The sequence below is a fragment of the Eulemur rufifrons genome, chromosome 8 (genome assembly GCF_041146395.1).
Source record: "Eulemur rufifrons isolate Redbay chromosome 8, OSU_ERuf_1, whole genome shotgun sequence".
In the NCBI taxonomy this organism is placed as follows: Eukaryota; Metazoa; Chordata; class Mammalia; order Primates; family Lemuridae; genus Eulemur; species Eulemur rufifrons.
The window spans coordinates 90,393,791-90,413,118 of record NC_090990.1 but is presented as its reverse complement, the minus strand read 5'-3'; the positions used below and the strand labels follow the sequence as shown (position 1 = coordinate 90,413,118).

The 19,328-nt window shown below is 39.3% G+C and overlaps 1 protein-coding gene across 3 annotated transcripts in view; it reads right to left on the bottom strand.

The window, feature by feature from the left end:
* TDRD5 (tudor domain containing 5) overlaps window positions 1–12,422 on the bottom strand; it is an 86,009-nt gene extending 73,587 nt beyond the window's left edge. Inside the window, exons 1-3 of one of the 3 annotated variants that reach the window (XM_069478403.1) lie at window positions 11,963–12,422; window positions 11,027–11,434; window positions 9,039–9,229 (exon numbers count right to left, since the gene is read on the bottom strand). In XM_069478403.1, coding sequence (XP_069334504.1) covers window positions 9,039–9,229; window positions 11,027–11,434; window positions 11,963–12,194 — 831 coding nt within the window. In that variant the 5' untranslated portion in view covers window positions 12,195–12,422. Of the gene's footprint in view, window positions 1–3,059; window positions 3,090–9,038; window positions 9,230–11,026; window positions 11,435–11,962 lie in introns of those variants that run through there. The other 2 variants (XM_069478402.1, XM_069478404.1) reach the window with 2 other exon arrangements.
* Window positions 12,423–19,328: the final 6,906 nt, after the last annotated feature.

Sequence of the window (19,328 nt, the reverse complement as noted above, 5' to 3'; positions counted from 1 at the left end):
GGTCAGGCTCAGTGGCTCATGCCTGTAATTCCAGCATTTTGGGAGACCAATGCAGGAGGACTGCTTGAGGTCAGGAGTTTGAGATCAACCTGGACAACAAAGCAAGACTCCATCTCTAAAAAAAAAAAAAAAATTAGCCAGGCCTGGTGGAGGACTTCAGAGGCTGACGTGGGAGGATCCCTTGAGCCCAGAAGTTTGAGGCTGCAGTGAGCTATGATCATGCCATTGCATTCCAGCCTAGGCAACAGAGTAAGACCCTGTCTCTTAAAAAAAATGATTTTTTTCAATAATATTCAATAAATATTAATTTATTATTAAAATAAATATTTTTTATTTAAGGTAACTAATTAAAAAACAAAATACCTTTGAAGCAAAAACAACATTTCAAGAGACATGTCACATGAGAATTAAAACATATGATGCAAAAGATGGAAGAGAGGAAATTTAAATTACTGTCCTAAAATTCTTACACCATCTAAAAAAAACAAACCAATCAAACAACCCCATTAAAAAGTGGGCAAAGGACATGAATGGAAATTTTTCAAAACAAGACAGACTAATGGCTGACAAACATGAAAAAATGCTCAACATCTCTGACCATCAGGGAAATACAAATCAAAACCACCATGAGATAGCACTTAACTCCAGTAAGAATGGCTTTTATCAAAAAGTCCCAAAACAATAAATGTTGGCGTGGATGCGGAGAGATAGGAATACTCATACACTGCTGGTGGGACTGCAAACTATACAACCTCTATGGGAAGTAATATGGAGATACTTCAAAGAACTAAAAGTAGAACTACCATTTGATCCAGCAATCCCATTACTGGGCATCTACCCAAAGGAAAAAAAAGGCATTCTACCAAAAAGACATCTGCACTAGAATATTTACAGCAGCACAATTCACAATTGCAAAGATGTGGAAACAACCCAAGTGCCCATCAATATATGAGTGGATTAATAAGATGTGGTATACGTATACCATGGAATTCTGCTCAGCCACAAAAAACAATGGTGATATAGTATCTCTTGTGTTATTCTGGATAGAGCTTGGAGCCAATTCTACTAAGTACCACAAGAATGAAAAAACAAGCACCACAGGTACTCATCATCAAATTGGTATTAATTAATCAACACTTATGTGCACATATAGTAACATTCATCGGGTGTTAGGCAGGTGGGAGGGCAGAGGAGGGGATGGGTATATTCACACCTAATGGGTGCGGTGCACACGGTCTGGGGGATAGACATGCTTGAAGCTCTGACTCGGGCAGGGCAAAGGCAATATATGTAAGCTAAACATTTGTACTCCCGTAATATGCTGAAATAAAAAAATAATAAATTAAAATAAAATAAAAATAATATGTGATGGTCAATTGTGCTAAGTTAGAAATATATGTTGAAAACCCTAAGGCATCCACTAAAAATATAAAACAAAGAAGTATAGTTAAGAAATAAAAGATAAATTTGAATCCTAAAAAATATTTAATCAGGAACAAGGCAAGAATGTGCCTTTTCAGTACTGCTTCTCAACATCTAGCTGGAGTCCTAGCCAATGCAATGAGACAAGAAAAGGAAATAAAACGTATACATATTGGGAAGGCAGAAACAAAACTGTCTTTATTCACAGATAACATGATCATCTATGTAGAAAATCTGAAAGAATAAAAAAGCCTCCTGGAACTAATAGGCAATTATAGGAAGGTTGTAGGATACAAGGTTAATGCACAATAGTCACTTTACTATACACCAGTGATGAACATGTAGAACTTGCAATTAAAAACATACCATTTACATCAGTACCCCCAAAATAAAATACTTAGGTATTAATCCAACAAAATAAGTAAAAGATCTATATAAAGAATACTACAAAATTCTGATGAAAGATATCAAAGCAGAAATAAATGGAGAAATAGTCCATGTTCATGGATAGGAAGACCCTATATTGTCAAGATGTCAGTTCTTCCTAACTTAAATCTAAAGATTCAATTGAGGCCGGGCGTGGTGGCTCACGCCTGTAATCCTAGCACTCTGGGAGGCCGAGGCGGGTGGATCACTCGAGGTCAAGAGTTCGAGACCAGCCTGAGCAAGAGCGAGACCCCGTCTCTACTAAAAATAGAAAGAAATTATATGGACAACTAAAATATATATATAGAAAAAATTAGCCGGGTATGGTGGCGCATGCCTGTAGTCCCAGCTACTTGGGAGGCTGAGGCAGTAGGATTGCTTGAGCCCAGGAGTTTGAGGTTGCTGTGAGCTAGGCTGACGCCATGGCACTCACTCTAGCCAGGGCAACAAAGCGACACTCTGTCTCAAAAAATAAATAAATAAATAAATAAATAAAGATTCAATTGAATACCAATCAAAATCCCAGCAAGTTATTTTGTGGATGTCAACAAACTGATTTTAAAGTATATATGGGGAAGCAAAAGCGCCAGAATAGCCAATACAATATTGAAGAACAAAGTCAGAGGACTGACACTACCCAAATTCAAGACTTACTAAAAAGCTACAGTAACCAAGATAGTGTGGTACTCATGGAAGAACAGACAAATAAGACCAGAGGAACAGACTGGAGAGCTCAGATTTAGAATATAGTCAACTCATCTTTGATAAAGGAGGAAAAGCAATACAATGAATCAAGGATAGTTTCTTCAACAGATGATTCTGGAACAACTGGACATCAACTTGCAAGAAAGAAAAACCACAACCATTAATTCAAAAAGCATCATAAACCTAAATGTAAAATTTAAAACTATAAAACTCTTAGAAAACAACATAGAACACCTAGATGACCTTGGATATGGTGATGACTTTTTAGATACAACAGCAAAGGCATGATCCATGAAAGCAATAATTGATAAACTAGACTTCATTAAGATTAAAAATGTCTGCCATATGAAAGACAATGTCAAAGGAGTAAGAAGACAAGTCACAGATTGGAAGAAAATATTTGCAAAAGACACATCTGATAAAGGACTTTATCCACAATATACAAAGAACTTGTAAAACTCAACAATAAGAAAACAGACAATCCAATTTAAAAATGAGTAAACGACCTGAACCAACACCTCACCAAACAAGCTATATGCATGGCAAATAAGCATATTAAAAGATGTTCAACATCCTATGTCATTAGGGAATTACAAATTTAAACAGCAATGAGATACTACTACACATCTATTAGAATATCCAAAATCCAAACTGCTGACAAGCACCAAACACTGACAAGCAATGTGGAGCAACGGAAACACTCATGTCACCACTGGTGAGGATGCAAAATGGTACCACTTACTTTGGAAGACAGTTTGGCATTTTCTTACAAAAGTAAACATATTCTTACCACACAATTCAGCAACCATACTCCTTGGTACTTACCCATGTGATCTGAAAACTTATGTCCATATAAAAATCTATACACGGATGTTTATACCAGCTTTGTTCATAATTGCCAACACTTAGAAGCCACAAAGATGTCCTTCAGTAGGTTAATGGATAAACTGTGGTACATCTGACAACAGAATATTAACTAGTGCTAAAAATCAGTGAGCTATCAAGCTATGAAAAGCCATGGAGGAACTGTAAATGCATATTACTAACTGAAAGAAGCAACTCTGAAAAAGCTACGTGGTGTACAATTCCAACTATCTGACATTCTGGAAAAGACAAAACTATGGAGACAGTAAAAAGATCAGTGGTCGCCAGGGGAAAAGGGAGAGAGAGAGAGAGATGAATAAGCACAGCACAGAGGATTTTCAGGGCAGTAAACTATTCTATATGATATTACAATGGTAGATACATGTTATTACATATTTGTCATAACCCATAGAATGTACAACACCAAGAGTGAACCCTGATGTAAAGTATGGACTTTGGGCAATAATGATGTGTCAATGTAGTTTTATCAAGTGTAACAAATGTACCACTGTGGTGCAGAATGCCAATAATGGGGCAGGTTATGCAAGTGTGAGGAAATGGGTTACTTGGAAACTCTAAAGTTTCTGCTCAATTTTTCTGTGATCCTAAAACTTCTCTTAAAGTTTTAAAAAGTAATCCAAAACAATGAAAAGAAAAAACAGAATAGCAAGATGGTAGATTTAAATTCAACTACATTAGTAATTTTTACATTAAATATAAATGGGCTAAACACTCCCATTAAATGACAGAGAGATTGTCAGACTAGATTTTTTAATAAGCAAGACAACTATACACTGCCTACAGGAAACTCATTTTCAGTATAAAATAAGTAGGCTAAAATCAAAAGAATGTAAAAAAGATATACAATGCTAACACTATATCTAAAGAAAACTGGCATGACTATTGTAACATCAGACAAAGTAGACTTCAGAACAAGTAATGTTATGAGCAATAAAGAGGGGGCATTTCATTGTGATAAATGGGGCAATTCACAAGAAACACATAATCCTAAATGTGTATGCAGCTAACAGATGCAAAATACCCAGAACATAAACTGACCAAACCAAAAGGTAAAATAGACAAATCAGCAATATTTGAAGATTTCAGTACTCCTCCCTCAGTAATTTAGGAAAAACAAAGAAAACATCAGTAAAAATAAAGACATCCTGAACAACACTATATCTGACTCAATAGACATCAATAGAACACAATACTGAAATATAGCAGAATACACATTCTTTTGAAGTGGATTATGAAACATTTACCAAGCTGAACATTCTGAGCTATATAACAAGTCTCAATATATTTATCAGGAATGAAATCTATGTTCTTGAACCACAATGAAATTAAATTAGAACTCAACAGAAACATCTGAAAAATTCCTAAATATCTGGAAATTAAACATACTTCTAAATAATCCATGAGACAAGGAAGAAATTAAAAGGGAAATCAGTAAATTTTGGACTGAAATATTTTGAACTGAAAATGAAAATACAGCATATCAGAATTTGTGAGATGTAGCTAAAGCAATACTTAGAAAAAATTTATAGCCTTAAATGGTTATATTAGAAATCAATGACCAAACTTCTACCTTAAGAGCAAGAGGAGGAAATTAACCCAAAGTAAATAGAAGAAAATAAAAATAAGTAAAACAGGCCGGGCATGGTGGCTCACGCCTGTAATCCTAGCACTCTGGGAGGCTGAGGTGGGCGGATCGTTTGAGCTCAGGAGTTCGAGACCAGCCTGAGCAAGAGCGAGACCCCATCTCTACTAAAAATAGAAAGAAATTATATGGACAGCTAAAAATATGTATAGAAAAAATTAGCCGGGCATGGTGGTGCATGCCTGTAGTCCCAGCTACTCGGGAGGCTGAGACAGGAGGATCCCTTGAGCTCAGGAGTTTGAGGTTGCTGTGAGCTAGGCTGACACCACGGCACTCACTCTAGCCTGGGCAACAAAGCGAGACTCTGTCTCAAAAAAAAAAAAAAAAAAAAAAATAAGTAAAACATACACACACACAAATCAATGAACTAGTAAACAGAAAAAGAAAAATATATCAATAAAACCAAAAGCTTGTTCTTTGAAAGATACAGTCGTGCATCACTTAACATGGGGATATGTTGTGAGAAATGCATCGTTAGGCAATCATAATAGAGCATACTTATACAAACCTAGATGGTATAGACTACTACACACCTAGGCTATTTGGTATAGCCTATTGCTCCTAGGCTACAAACCTGTACAGCATATGCTGCTGTACTGAATACAGTAGGCAACTGTAATAAACAGTAAGTATTTGTGTATCTAAACTTATCTAAACATAGAAAAGTACAGTAAAAATATAGTACAAAAGATAAAAAATGATACAAGGCACTTACTATGAATGGAGCTCATGGGACTTGGTGTTGCTCTGGGTGAGTCAGTGATGAGTGAATGTGAAGACCTTGGACATTCTTGTATACTACTGTAGACTTTATAAACACAATACACTTACGCTACACTGTTTATAAAAATCTTTCTTCAGTAATTAACCTTAGCTCACTATAAATTTACTTTATAAGCCTTGACTTTTGTAATAACAGTTTAAAACAAACCCATTGTATGACTGTAGACTGTACAAAAATATTCTTTATATCCTTACTCTATGAGTTTTCTATTTTTTAATTTTTTTACTTTTTAAACTTTTTTGTTAAAAGCTAAGACACACATATTAGCCTAGGCTAACACACGGTCAGGATTACCAATACATGTCTATCACTATTATAGATCTAAGGCATAAATATATACAAGCCTTATGCACTGAAAACTAAAACATCACAGAGAATTTAAAGACCTAAATAAATGAAGAGAAATACCATGCTCTTGAGTCAGCAAACTCAATATTGTTAAGGTGTCATCCCCCCATCCCAATTTACCTACAGACCCAATGCAATTCTAATAAAAATCACAAGCTTAATTTTTGGTAGAAATTGACAAGCTGACTTATATCAAATTAAAGGTATATGGAAATTCAAAGAACCTACTCTATCCAAAGCACTTTTGAAAAAGGACAAAGTCACAGGATTTAACTACAGCTAAGTACTGCATAATGACAATTCAGTCAACAGACCACATATACGATGGTGGTCCCTTAAGATTATAATACTGTATTTTTGCCGTACCTTTTTTATGTTTGGATATACAAATACTTGCCATTGTGTTACAACTGCCTACAGTATTCAGTACAATTAACACCCTCTACAGCTTTGTAGCCCAGGAGCAATGAGTCATGTAGCAGGCTATACCATCTAGGTTTGTGTAAGTATACTACTCTATGATGTATGCACAACAATGAAATTGCCTAATGACATATTTCTCAGAACGTATCCCTGTCATTGACACATAACTGTATATAATTAAGATATTATAAAGCTACAGTAATCAAGACAGCATGGTATTGGCAAAAGGACAGACACGGAGATAAATGAAGCTGAATAGAATTCTAAAATAGAACAACACGTATATGAGGTCAACAGAGATCTGATAGAGGTACCAAAGTAATATGGTAGGGCTGGAATAATTTGGCTATTTATTAATACATGAAGATAACTTTGATTCATACCTGGTACTTTAAACAGAAATTAACTTGAAATGGATAATACACTTAAATACAAGACTTAAAGCCATAAAATTTTTAGAAAAACACATACAAGAACGTTTTTGTGACTTTGGATTAAGATCTATTAGGTAGTCAAGAACCATAAAAGAAAAATATGAGTTAGACTTCATCAAAAAAAGACTTCTCCACAAAAGACAAAATTAAGAAAATGAAGAGGCAAACAGGGAGAAAATATTTGTTAAAGATATCTCTGATAAAAGACTTAGATCCAGACTACAAAAATTCTTCCAATTCAATAAAACAACCACCCAAGGTTTTTAAATGAGCTAAATATTTGAATAGACACTTCAAAAAAGATATACAAGTGATAAGTATGCATATGAAAAGATGTTCATAATGCATTATTATTATAATCCAACTTAAAACCAAAATGAGATAGCAATACATATCCACTCAAATGGCTAACATTTTAGAGAGTGACAATACTAAATGTTAAAGAGATGGAGCAACTAGAACTCTCATAGGAAAGTAAAATCATACAACCACTTTGGAAAACAGTAGTTAAACATGCACTTACTATATGACCCAGTAATCCAATTCCTAGGTATTTACCTAAGAAAAATGAACTACATCCATACAAAGTGTATGCACAGCAGCTTTACTAGTAAAGGCCCAAACAGGAAACAACCCAAATATCATCTAATGGGGTATGGATAACAATCTGAGGTGTATCAGTACAATGGACTACTACTAAACAAGAAAAAGAAACAAACTACTAACATACACAATTTGGGTGAATCTCAAAAGTATATTACTAAGTTAAAGATTCACAATTGCAAAGATGTGGAAACAACTCAAGTGCCTATCAATACATGAGTAGATTAATAAAACGTGGTGTATATATATACCATGGAGTATACTCAGCCACAAAAAACAATGGTGATCTAGCACCGCTTGTATTATCCTGGATAGAGCTGGAGCCCATTCTACTAAGTGAAGTATCACAAGAATGGAACAACAAGCACCACATGTACTCACCATCAAATTGGTATTAACTGATCAACACCTATATGCACTATGGTAGTAACATTCATCAAGTGGTCGAGCAGGTCAGAGGGGGAGGAGGGGATGGGTATATTCACACCTAATGGGTGTAGTGCGCACCATCTGGGGATGGACACTCTTAAAGCTCTAACTCTGGTGGGGCAAAGGCAATATATGTAAGCTAAACATTTGTACCCCCTTAATATGCTGAAATAAAAAAAATAGATGTTGTTTCATTCTATCTACATGAAATTCTTGGAAAGTCAAACTTATAGTTGCAAAAAGCATTGGTTGTCTGTGGCTGCATTTGGGGAAAGAGACTACCAAGTGGCATGAAGGAACTTCTGGGGGATGATGGAAACATTCTGGATTTTTTTGATGGTGATAATATGACTACGTATTAGTCAAAACTCAAATGTACATTTAAAATGGGTAAATTTTACTACATGTAAAGTATGTTACTGAAGCTAATTTTACGTTATAGAAATAAGGCACTTTTATGTCTTGAACTAAATTTCCATGTGCTTATTCTGAGTTCTATTTAACATGGTAATTTTATCAGGCCTTTACTGGCTATATTCTACTAGTTTTTAGTTAAAGTCCTTCAGCATTATAGTTACAGAAAAATAGCAGGATTGTGGTGCTCAGGGCCAGCCATTCAGGTGAAGATATTCATGAGGTAAGTTTCAAATATGCTTCTATAACTTTGGTGATTGGCTGGAACTAGAGATACAGATTTGGGAGTCATCTGCAGAAAATAGTAGAAACCATCGAGTTGATAAAATTGTACTTTTCCCTCACTGACACCTCTCACTTCTTACTAATCCACAGAACCATACGAAATGCTTAGTCAAATCTGTAATAAATGAATGACTTCAATTTTTAGAAGGTCAGCCTTTCTATCAGATCTAAGTGACAACAACACAGAACTTAAAAAAATATTTTAAGTATATTTATATCCCTAAACTCAGATCCTCACCTGGTTTAATTTTGCAGTGTGATTCAGTCTTGAAGTCTCCACTACATTTAACTTGGAAGTCTTCTCCATGTTCAGTATTTGCTTCGGTGGCCCCACATTTGCGGTGGGCTGTGAAAAGCATGCCTTTGCCACCGGGAAGCCTGTGCAGTATGGCCCTTGTTTCATTCTAAGTGGCTGGGTAAAAATTTTACCTTTTGTGAGTAATAGAAGAAGAAAGAAAACTTGTCACTAGCAATTTCTAGTTTATTTTCTGGTGGTCATTTATAAAGGCTACTGTGTACTAACTGCCCTCAACCTAGAAATAAAAATTAAAGAAATCAAGCTTATATTTTTATATTAAGCCAATAAAACTTACATACAGTATCAGTGATTAGTCAGCCACAGAAAGTCAAGAGATATGTTTATCACCGAAAAAGTTGGGACTATCTAAAACTCAGTTAAAGGCACCTGAATATAATTACAGAGCGGTGGGGCTTTAATCGGTAAAAACCTAAAAAGCTGTGTCCCATTTAGGAGACCAAAAAGTCTCCAAGCAATGAGTCTGCTCAGAACTATGCTTCTCAAACTGGACAACCACCTACTAGTATGGAGGGAGGGAAGATGAAAAGCTACAGATAAAAGGATATTGTTCTAGAGTATAAATTTCTTTCTTCAAGATTTACAGGAAGGGGGAATACCACTGTAGAGGTGTATTCTGTCACACGACATGAAAGATATATCACTGGACTCACCGTGGCCTAGTTCTTTCTTTACCCTAAGGTCAAGTTCACCAAAAAAATCAGTTACTTCCAAGGTATTCTAATGACAGGAAGAAGGGACCATGGATGGGGAACATGAGCAGTCTAGTCACTTGGAAGGAATATCCACCCTCACTATTCAATAAATTGGCAAACTGCTTTATTAAAAAAAAAAAAATCAACCTCTTGCAAGTCTAACAGTATGAGTTCATTCCCCTAAATTTGAAAACATCAAGAATACTGACAAGGTTGAAGTCAAGACTTGAAACAATTAGTGGCCTCCACAGCCTTCCCTGACCAGAGCATATCCTCAAACTTCATTACCCACCACAGTGTAAATATTGGTTTATAAACTCGTGATACATTCTCATAGTTCACCTACATTACTCTAAATGCAGATTTTGGAGAAAAAGAAAAAAAAAATCACTGAAATAGGCATAGAATTCTCCCAAATAGGCTCCCCATAGGCTCAATGTGTACACTGTATCTATAGGGAGATACTACACAAATGATCATGTTGGTCTTTTGAGCCTTTAATAGACACAACAATTAGGTCAAAAAGCACTGGATGAGCAGCAATAAGAGCTTGGTATCTATCTAACCCCAACTGTACCACTTTTCCAGCCTTGTGACTTTGGAAAAGATACAACTTTCCTGAGCTTTGGTTTCCTCATCTATTAATATAAGGGAGGATTACTCACGCTACGTAGTATGGTAATAAGAATCCAAGATAAAATGCTATACAAATAAGGTGGTTATCATTGCACTATATAAATTATTTAAGTGCCCCCTAGAATATACCAAGTGATAGCAAAGATCTGATGGGCTAATGCTAATAATGTTTTTCTTTTATTATTTAACGTTTCATTTTCCATGTTATATCTTGTTTATGTGAACACATAGTCATGTAAAGTTCATTTACGGTGTTTGAGAGCTGAACTTGTGTTTTTAATAATAGCTACCAGTTATTGCAAGCTTACTAAATTTCAGGCACTTTACAGACTTCATCTTATGTAAGGTCCTCAGCACAACCCCAAGAGGCAAGTATTACCATGTTGATTTTAGAGATGAAGGAAACTAAGGCTTAGACAAATTAAGTAACTTGCCTGAGATCACTCAACTAGTAAGTGGTAGGGCCAGGTTTCAATTTTAACAAATTCATGGAGCTTGGCCATTACACACCTCTGTATGTGCCAGACTGCTCCAACATCTGCTGATCCACAGTATAATTATTAACACTAACATGCTTACCTGCTGACCATCTTCTCTGCTTGTCCTCTGGCACACTTTTCTTTAGTGTCAACAAAGAACCTGCTCTGGTCTGTTCTACAGAAATGATATCCGAAGCTGCATTCAGCACTTCAAACATAGAGAGGAATCCATATTGCACATATTGGAATGATCGTCCAAATCGCTTGGCAAATGCCTTTTCAAAATCAGAAAGGAGAACAGGAGATAACGCCAACAGGTCTTTCAACTCACTCTTCACAACAGCGGGAAGAATAGGGGGAACCCTTCCTCGGTAAGGTACTCGCCGACGGGAGCTTGCCCCGGAACACACACTGGCCCTTCCCTTCTGCATGGAGCTTCGAACCTTATGGCTGCTCCTCTGTTTTGCAACTAAACTTGCTATTCCTTTGGTGGATTCATCTGGAATGGCTAAGGAGATGTGAAAAAAGAAATCATAGATGAAAAATGTATTCCCTTCTTTATCCTTTGTATCTGTGCTTATACAGTTAACTTTCCAAGAAACTGTAGCACAACAAACACGAACCCATGACTCCTCCATTTACTGCATTTTGGGTAACAGCTTACTAGCTTCACTACCAGTTGATGAACAGAGAACCCATGTATCATCCCTACAATGGTTTTTTTGTGCTTCATGGAATTTAAAATATGTTCTTATAATTGAGAAGTCCTATTGTTATGTCTCTCCTGACTTAAGGTACAATAATCTGAAATCACATGCAAATGTAATTTTTGTGAATGCATATTTGTCTGGGGAATGGTTTCCTAATCTTGCTAAGTCTCTAACTTTGTCCACAATTTCAAAGGTACCTATGATTTCCTCCTCCCCCAGCAAATTAAAATCCTCTGCCTGGGATAACTGCAGAACTAGAACAATACTTTACTAAGTAATTATTTTTATTACAAAGTTTACAGACCTTCAAAATATCTTAAACCTACCTTTCAATATTACAGTACCATCCCCACAGGGGCAGACACTAACAACATCAGGCATGTCCAACACCAGCTCCATAGTGGACCGATACCCAAGGACTCGGAGTGGTAGATGGCTGCCAACCATCAGGAGGTACTCCTTTTCCAACTGCTGTGCAGTCAAACCATCTTTGGTGGAAATGAGAAGTGACCTTATTTCTTTCCTCAGGCATTCTTGTATACGCTCTTGTTCCGACATTGCACCCTATAGGATTTAAGACAGAAACATTGCTCATGAGCAGGCAAACCCAAGAGAAAAAAAAATTCTTTAACAACCTATAGTGGAATGTAAACAACTGAGATGAGAGTTTTAAGATAAGGCAGAAGCAATACTGTCATGGTGGCCCCCACACAATTCAAACCCTGTGTTGATTACACTACACGTGTCCTGAGAAATCACGGCCACTAGCTAGTGTGTGAGGCGTTATTCTCCAATGTAAACTTCGATACTGACAAACTCTCGTCCGCTCTTTGGAAAGAAACAAATGAGGCAAACACAATACCACCTACGCCAATGCCAAGAGAAAGCCCAACGTAAAGACTCTCCCCCTCGCACGCTTTCTCCACCCCAAACCGAGGGGAAGGCTCCCCACTTCCTCTTACCGGAAGTCAACAACGGGTCTTCGCCCGCCCTCTCCCCACTGTCCGGGGTGGAGCTCCCCTTCCTCGCCCCCAACGTCTCTCACCGCCCCTGGCGAGAGTGGGAAGTGCCCCCTCCACCTGCCCCCGCGGGTGGCCGAGACCTGACGTGAAAAGGCAGGTGGCAGGGCGGCCCTTTTCGGCCCGGCACTGCCTGGCTGTCCCTAACCCGTGTGGCCCCCCCAGACGCCGACGCTGCCGTTGTGCGCTGAGGTGAGTCAGAGGCGCTCTCCCAGCAAGCGGCAGAGAATTGTAGCCGCCAAGACGGTCCTGCGCGCCTGCGCACCAGTGCCCAAAGCTCCGCAGGCGTGTTCCGGGGCTCCGGGTTCCACCCCGAGGGAACGTGGCCAGTGGGACGGTTAGGCAGGACTAGCTGCTGGGGGTGAGGTGTGGGGTCCCTCCTAGCCGCGCGACCGCTTGGCCTGGCTCCTAGGAAGCATGAGCGACCTTCTGGGATCACCCGCGCCTACCTCCTCCAACGCGGTTCAAAGATGCTAGGTGGGGCCGCGGCACGTGGACCTCTCCAACCACCCCCCTCCCTGAACTGGGGCCAGGGGCTGTGGCGTCCCGCCTGGGGGCAGGCAGCGAGGAGGGAAGGAGGCCGCGTGGTTCTTAACCAGAGTGTTCCTCAGAATCACCTGTGGAGCTGTTTAAGGTGCGGGGGGGCGGGGGGGGGGAGATGCCCAGGTCTGATCAGCAGAGATTCTCATCCAGTAGGTTCTAGGTTTATTTGGGGAGAATTACAGGCAATTCTGATTCTTGGTTGAGAATCACTACAAAGCTAGATGCACCTTGCCTCCCAGAAGAGAGGAATGAGTGGAGCTAGGAGGACTTTTTGAATGACTGGAGAACATTCCAGCTGCCACTGGAGATAAAAGAGTTGGGAGACTAAAGAAAAGGATTGGCTGGGCGTGGTCACTCACGCCTCTAATCCTAGAATTATGGGAGGCCCCACTCTGGGAGGCCCCGCGTTGGAGGATCCCTTGAGCCAGGAGTTTGAAGTTGCTGTGAGCGAGGCTAACGCCAAGGCACTCAGGCACTCTAACCGGGGCGACAGAAAAAAAAAGAAGAGGATGTATGATTTATAAAATCCTTGAAAACCAGAAAACAGTAGTTTAAAAGATAGAGAATACGGAAGCCTAGTATAAAGACTTTTACCTTAAAATGCATAATTAAGGAAACAAGACAAACCAAAGAATCTGAATCAATTAAGAGAACTGAGGACACACATCCACCCTGTCTTCTGCCTAAAATCCCATGACATAATATAAAAATTTTTAAAAGCCCAAGGGGACAAAATGTTCCATCAGTGAGCCAGGAATGTTGAGGAATCCCTGAAAGACAGAAAATAACAAGATTTGTGGACTGGTTTATAGCAGAATGGGCAGAGCTGAGTTTACAAATTAACAAAAAAGAAAATTATAAGACATGGAAAATGGATCCAGACATTGCAACATCTGAATGACAAAAGTTAACAGAAACAACCGAAAGAATGGTGGTGAGGGTTGGGGGCTGGGGCGTTAAATAAGAAAATGTCCTAGGTTTGAACAAAAACACAAATCTTCAGATTAAAAGGACCCACTTGAGTCCTTAGAATGACTAATGAAAAAAGATTCAATCCTAGACAAAGCCTAGGAGAAAGAGAATCAGGAGATTTTATGTAGAAATGTTACCTGTAAAACAAGGGAAGTTAGATTGCCACTGAACTTCTCAATGGCAATATCTTCAAAGCTGAACCTGGAATCCTTTATCTAGGCAAAGCAGCATTATAGTGGGGAATGTAAAAACATTTTCAGACATGCAAGAAATCAGAAAGTTTATCAACTAATGACTTGAGAATAAATCCTACAAAATGAACATGAATCAGAAAAAAAGATATCCCAGATTCTCATCCCCAATTATCTGAGATGATAACAGGCAACAGATATTGAGCACTTACTATATGCTCTCTACATAGAGTACCTAATTTTCTTCTCATTAAGTCTGAGAAAGGTACAATTATCCATATATACATATATAATTGACAGTGTCTTGCTACATTGCCCAGGCTGATCTCCAACTCCTGGGCTCAAGCCTTCCGAGTAGCTGGGATTACAGGTGTGAGCCACTGCATCTGGTTTGATCCCCACTTTAAAGTGAAGAAACATATGCAGACATGAACAAGGGAATAAGAAAGAGTGATAGGCAATAAAAATATAAAATTTATGATTAAATCAAAAAGTTATTGGTACATAATATGAAAAAGAGAAAGATTTTTAAAAGATATTCTGGACCGAAATCCCAGATCAGTAACTGCAAATGAAGTGTCAGGAGCTCTTTGAAGTTGCTTCATTAAGGAAACCCCAATGGGAAGAGTAGCTACCATTGGAGTCACCACTTGATTGGGTTTACAGTAACCATAACTCATCACGTCTCCTATGGTGGCTGACCTGTGAAGTGAATGGGAATGAGGTGGGGACCATCACAGACCCATCTTTCTCTCCTTTGGTAGTGACACTTACCTCTGCAATTCTCCAGAGTTGTGATCACTGCTTTTGATGTACTGTTTTGGCATCCCACTTGGTGCTTCCTACCAGAATAGCCCTTACTCTGTGCTTGAGTGTGCCAATGTAGGAATTCCTATTCACTAAGATTCCTAAGATTCCTATTTCAACTATTCACTTGGCAACTCAGGTCCATAACTATAGGATGAATTCACAGTCCCTCTGCCCTGTCCCAGGGTGAACTTGGGCCAGAATTCAGTTCATGTGTCATCTAACCTCTATAAGCTCAAAATGTTAATGGCAGGCAGTGACATTTTAGGTCCCAGACATCAGTGTTCATTTGGAATTAGCAAGTGATAATCACCAAAAAGTTTAGGAATTTCCTTTTCTCCTGAGCAGTTATCTTTAAGGATCACATGGCTTTGGGGGAAAGGCTGAGATGAAAGTTTGCATGCATTCTTAGGTACAGCATTTCTACAGCATCTCTCTTCAAGAATATTTGGGCTATGCTCAGAAGTCTCTGGGTCTGGGATCTGACTTATTGCTGGGAATATGGTAATAAGTCTCATGTCTCTCACTCATAAGAGGTCTCTGTTCCCCAGACCTAGAGCTGTGTTTTTTGTTGGTTTATTTTTGTTACTCAAATCAAAAAAACTTAGCAGGTTGTTTGTTGAGTTCATTCCTTGGGATCCTACAATTAATTAACCACAACCAGCAAGCTCTGTGGGTCAGACCAATGTGCTTTCCACCTTGCTGCCTATTCTGATGACCAGAGCCCACTTTTCTTCTAGTAATTAACTGCCTCCACCTGGCCTCTTCTGTTCCCTGCTTACAACTGGGAGTGTATTTTAATTGCAGTTGCTCCCACCAGCATTCCTGCCTTAGAAAACAGCCAGTAATGGGGCGTGTGTGTGTGTGTGTGTGTGTGTGTGTGTGTGTTTAAAACTTCTGGAGCCTTATGACAAGGATAAGAGAATCTTTTGAAGAAAGATTGGGAATGGTGAGTTACAAGCATGTGGTAGAACCAATGCAACATACCTGCCTCCCGAAGTTTTTTTTAAAATTATGCCCAATCTGGGGCCATGTGATGCCATTGTTCAAGTCCATTTCCCCCAGCAATAACTCTGCCATCACTCTTACAACTCTTACCCAACTCCTGTTCCCAGCCCTAGAGAAAATGGAGGTTGTCATACATGAATCCCCTCATCTTCCAGCCCAGTCCTCTAAACTAGCCCCCCTCCCGTCTTTCCCTCTGGTCTCAGTGGGTGAGGGGTCATCCACCTTACTGTTGATTCTATCCCCCCAACTCCTCTAGGACCATGACTTTGCCCTTTGGTTGTTATGAAACAATCCTGTATACTCATCTCTTTACCGATTCCTTTCCTATAACAAAAAATTATCCTCTGATCCTTTTAATCTCTCTCTCTCACATACACACAACACAGACACAGGGAGAGAGAAAGTGAGAGAAACACTTTCTCTGGACCTACATCACCCTCTATCCTTTCCTTTGCAGCCAAATGTTGGATTCAACTGTTTACACTCAGTTTTTTCCACTTTTTCATCCACCATCCACTACTCGGTCCAAAGCAATTGGCCTGCTACTCAGGACATCTTTCTTAAATTACTTTTCCCAAAATCATCAATGACGAATCCTCTAATTGATGCATTTCATGGACTTTTTGGTCTTTCATCTTAGATGATCTCTGCTGTTTACTGTAGGTGTCCCTCCCTTTCTGAAAATCTCTTCTCTGTGAGTTTCTATGATGCTGCACTGAGCTTGTCTCCTAGCTGTCTACTCTATTGCCTACTTTTGTTATTCTGTTAACTGTGTGTGTACATTTCATAGAGGGTCTGTCCTTGGCTCTTCTTTTTACTCTCCACCCTCTTCCTGGGTGACTTTTTTTTTTTTTTATTTCAGCTTATCATCATGGGGGGTACAAAAGTTCAGGCCACATACACTGCCCATGTCCCGCCCATCCCGAGTCAGAACTTCAAGCGTGTCCATTCCCCAGAAGTGTGCATTGCACTCATCATGTAGTTATACCCCATCCCCTCCCCCCACCCCTCAGCCCCCCAAGTCAGAACATTCAAACGTGACCATTCCCCAGACAGTGTGCAACGCACTCATCATGTAGTTATGCACCCATCCCCTCTCCCCACCCCCCACCTCAGTCCGATACCCAATTGGTGTTATTCCCAAATGTGCACTTAGGTGATGTTCAGGGAAACCAATTTGCTGGTGAGTACATGTGGTGCTTGTTTTTCCATTCTTGGGATACTTCACTTAATAGAATGGGTTCCAACTCTATCCAGGAGAACCAAAGGGACTCCTTCACCGTTATTTCTTATAGCTGAGTAATACTCCATGGTATACATATACCACAATTTACTAATCCACTAATGAATTGATGGGCATTGGGGTTGTTTCCACATCTTTGCAATTGTGAATTGTGCTGCTATAAACATTCATGGGTTCAGCTTTAGCTGATGCCTTCCAAAAGTTATGTTTATTCAATAACAAATATCGTTTAGCTCCTACTATGTGCCAGGCACTGTCCTAGAAGATGGGACTATAACAGTGAGCAAAACAAAGTTCCTGTTTTCCTTTGCTTGCCAAGGACAAGAAAAAAGCAGATAAAATATATAATGTCAAGTGATAAGTGCTCCTAAGAAAAATAAAGTAAGATAAGACAGTGAACTGGGGCTGCTTTAAGTGGAGTATTTAGAAAACATTTGTCTAACCTGTCTCACGGTGGTTCTCAAAGTGTGGTTCTGGACCAACATCACCACCTGGTAACTTGTTAGAAACACAAATTCTCAGGCCCTATCCCAGACCTGCTGGATCAGAAAGTGCGGTTGTGGGGATGGAGTCCAGCAATCTGTGCTTCCACAAGCACTCCAAGTGATCCTGGTGCGTGCTCTAGAGCAGTTTCCCACCTCTCCTGCCCTGAATAGATTACAGGTGGGCAGTCTAATAGTGATTTTTCTCAGCCTATAGAGCCAGCTTGGGGATAACCAAGATGCTGAGAGCCTGAGTGCAAAGTAGCCCCCACCCAGACTACCCAGAAAATTCAGAAGCCAACCAAGTGGGGTAAGCAGGCATGTCCGCAGGCCTCCAGGTGGCTTGATAAAAGCCATCCAACAATCACTGATCTGCGGGCAAGAAACTGCCAAAGATCTACTTCCGCTTCCGGGCCAGATCTGCGAGTGAAGTTGCGCACGGAGGATGCGCAGGGCAGAGCCAGGTGGAGGCACGCGCGGGGCAGGCTTCCTGCAGGGCACCTGTCCCACACTTGCAGTAGCATCTGCTCCAGGTGCACTGCGGCTGGCCGCTCTTATTAATGTACGTGCTAGGCTCTCTAGCGCTTCGTCATTATTTTGTTACGAAAAAGTTTATTGGATTTGAAACCCATTCTTATTATCACAAGAAATATCAAAATTACATTTGTTGATGAAAGAAAAGATACTAGATTCTTTAAGTTAAACTGCTGTAAATTTTTAAGTGATTGTAAAAATGGTTTTAAAACTTTTTAAATTGTGTAAACGCTTTTCTCATCCATGGTAACAAAAATTTAAAGAGCTTATCATTAAAAAGTCTTGACTAGGAATTTCATGTTGCTATTTCAAAAATAAAATTTACACTTGTGGAAGCAAACTCAAGATTCAATTTTAAATTTTAAAAGTATTTTATTTGTATACAAATTTAGTTTCTTAATATTGAATTCCTAATACTTTTTAAAACCATGATTGTATATCAAAAATGAAATTTTCTCACTAAACCCTATATAGATGCCCTAAAATCCCCTTAAGTTTGCCCCAGTATGCCATTCAAATAGTATCATTTTCTGTGTTTGCCTTAATGGAAAAAGACTGGAAGTACTGATCTGGGATCTGTGCGCCTACTCCAGCCTCTCTCTCCCCACCTTCTTCCATCCCAAACCCCTTGATAACATTGAAACTGGTAAGGGACAAAGTAGCATACTCAGGGTCACACAAGCCACCAGAAATAGAAAATGTATCTTTAGTGATGAGAACAGGGAGATTATAAATAAAAGTATCGGAGCCCAAGCTGCCCTGGATCACTTTTCCATGTGCGGTTTTCTCTCTTGAAGACCGGGGAGAGGATGCTGCGGCCAGCGTCAGAAACTAGTGAAAGATTCAGGATCTTGGCCACAGAAACATGACCCCTCCTGAGCTTCAAACCTAAA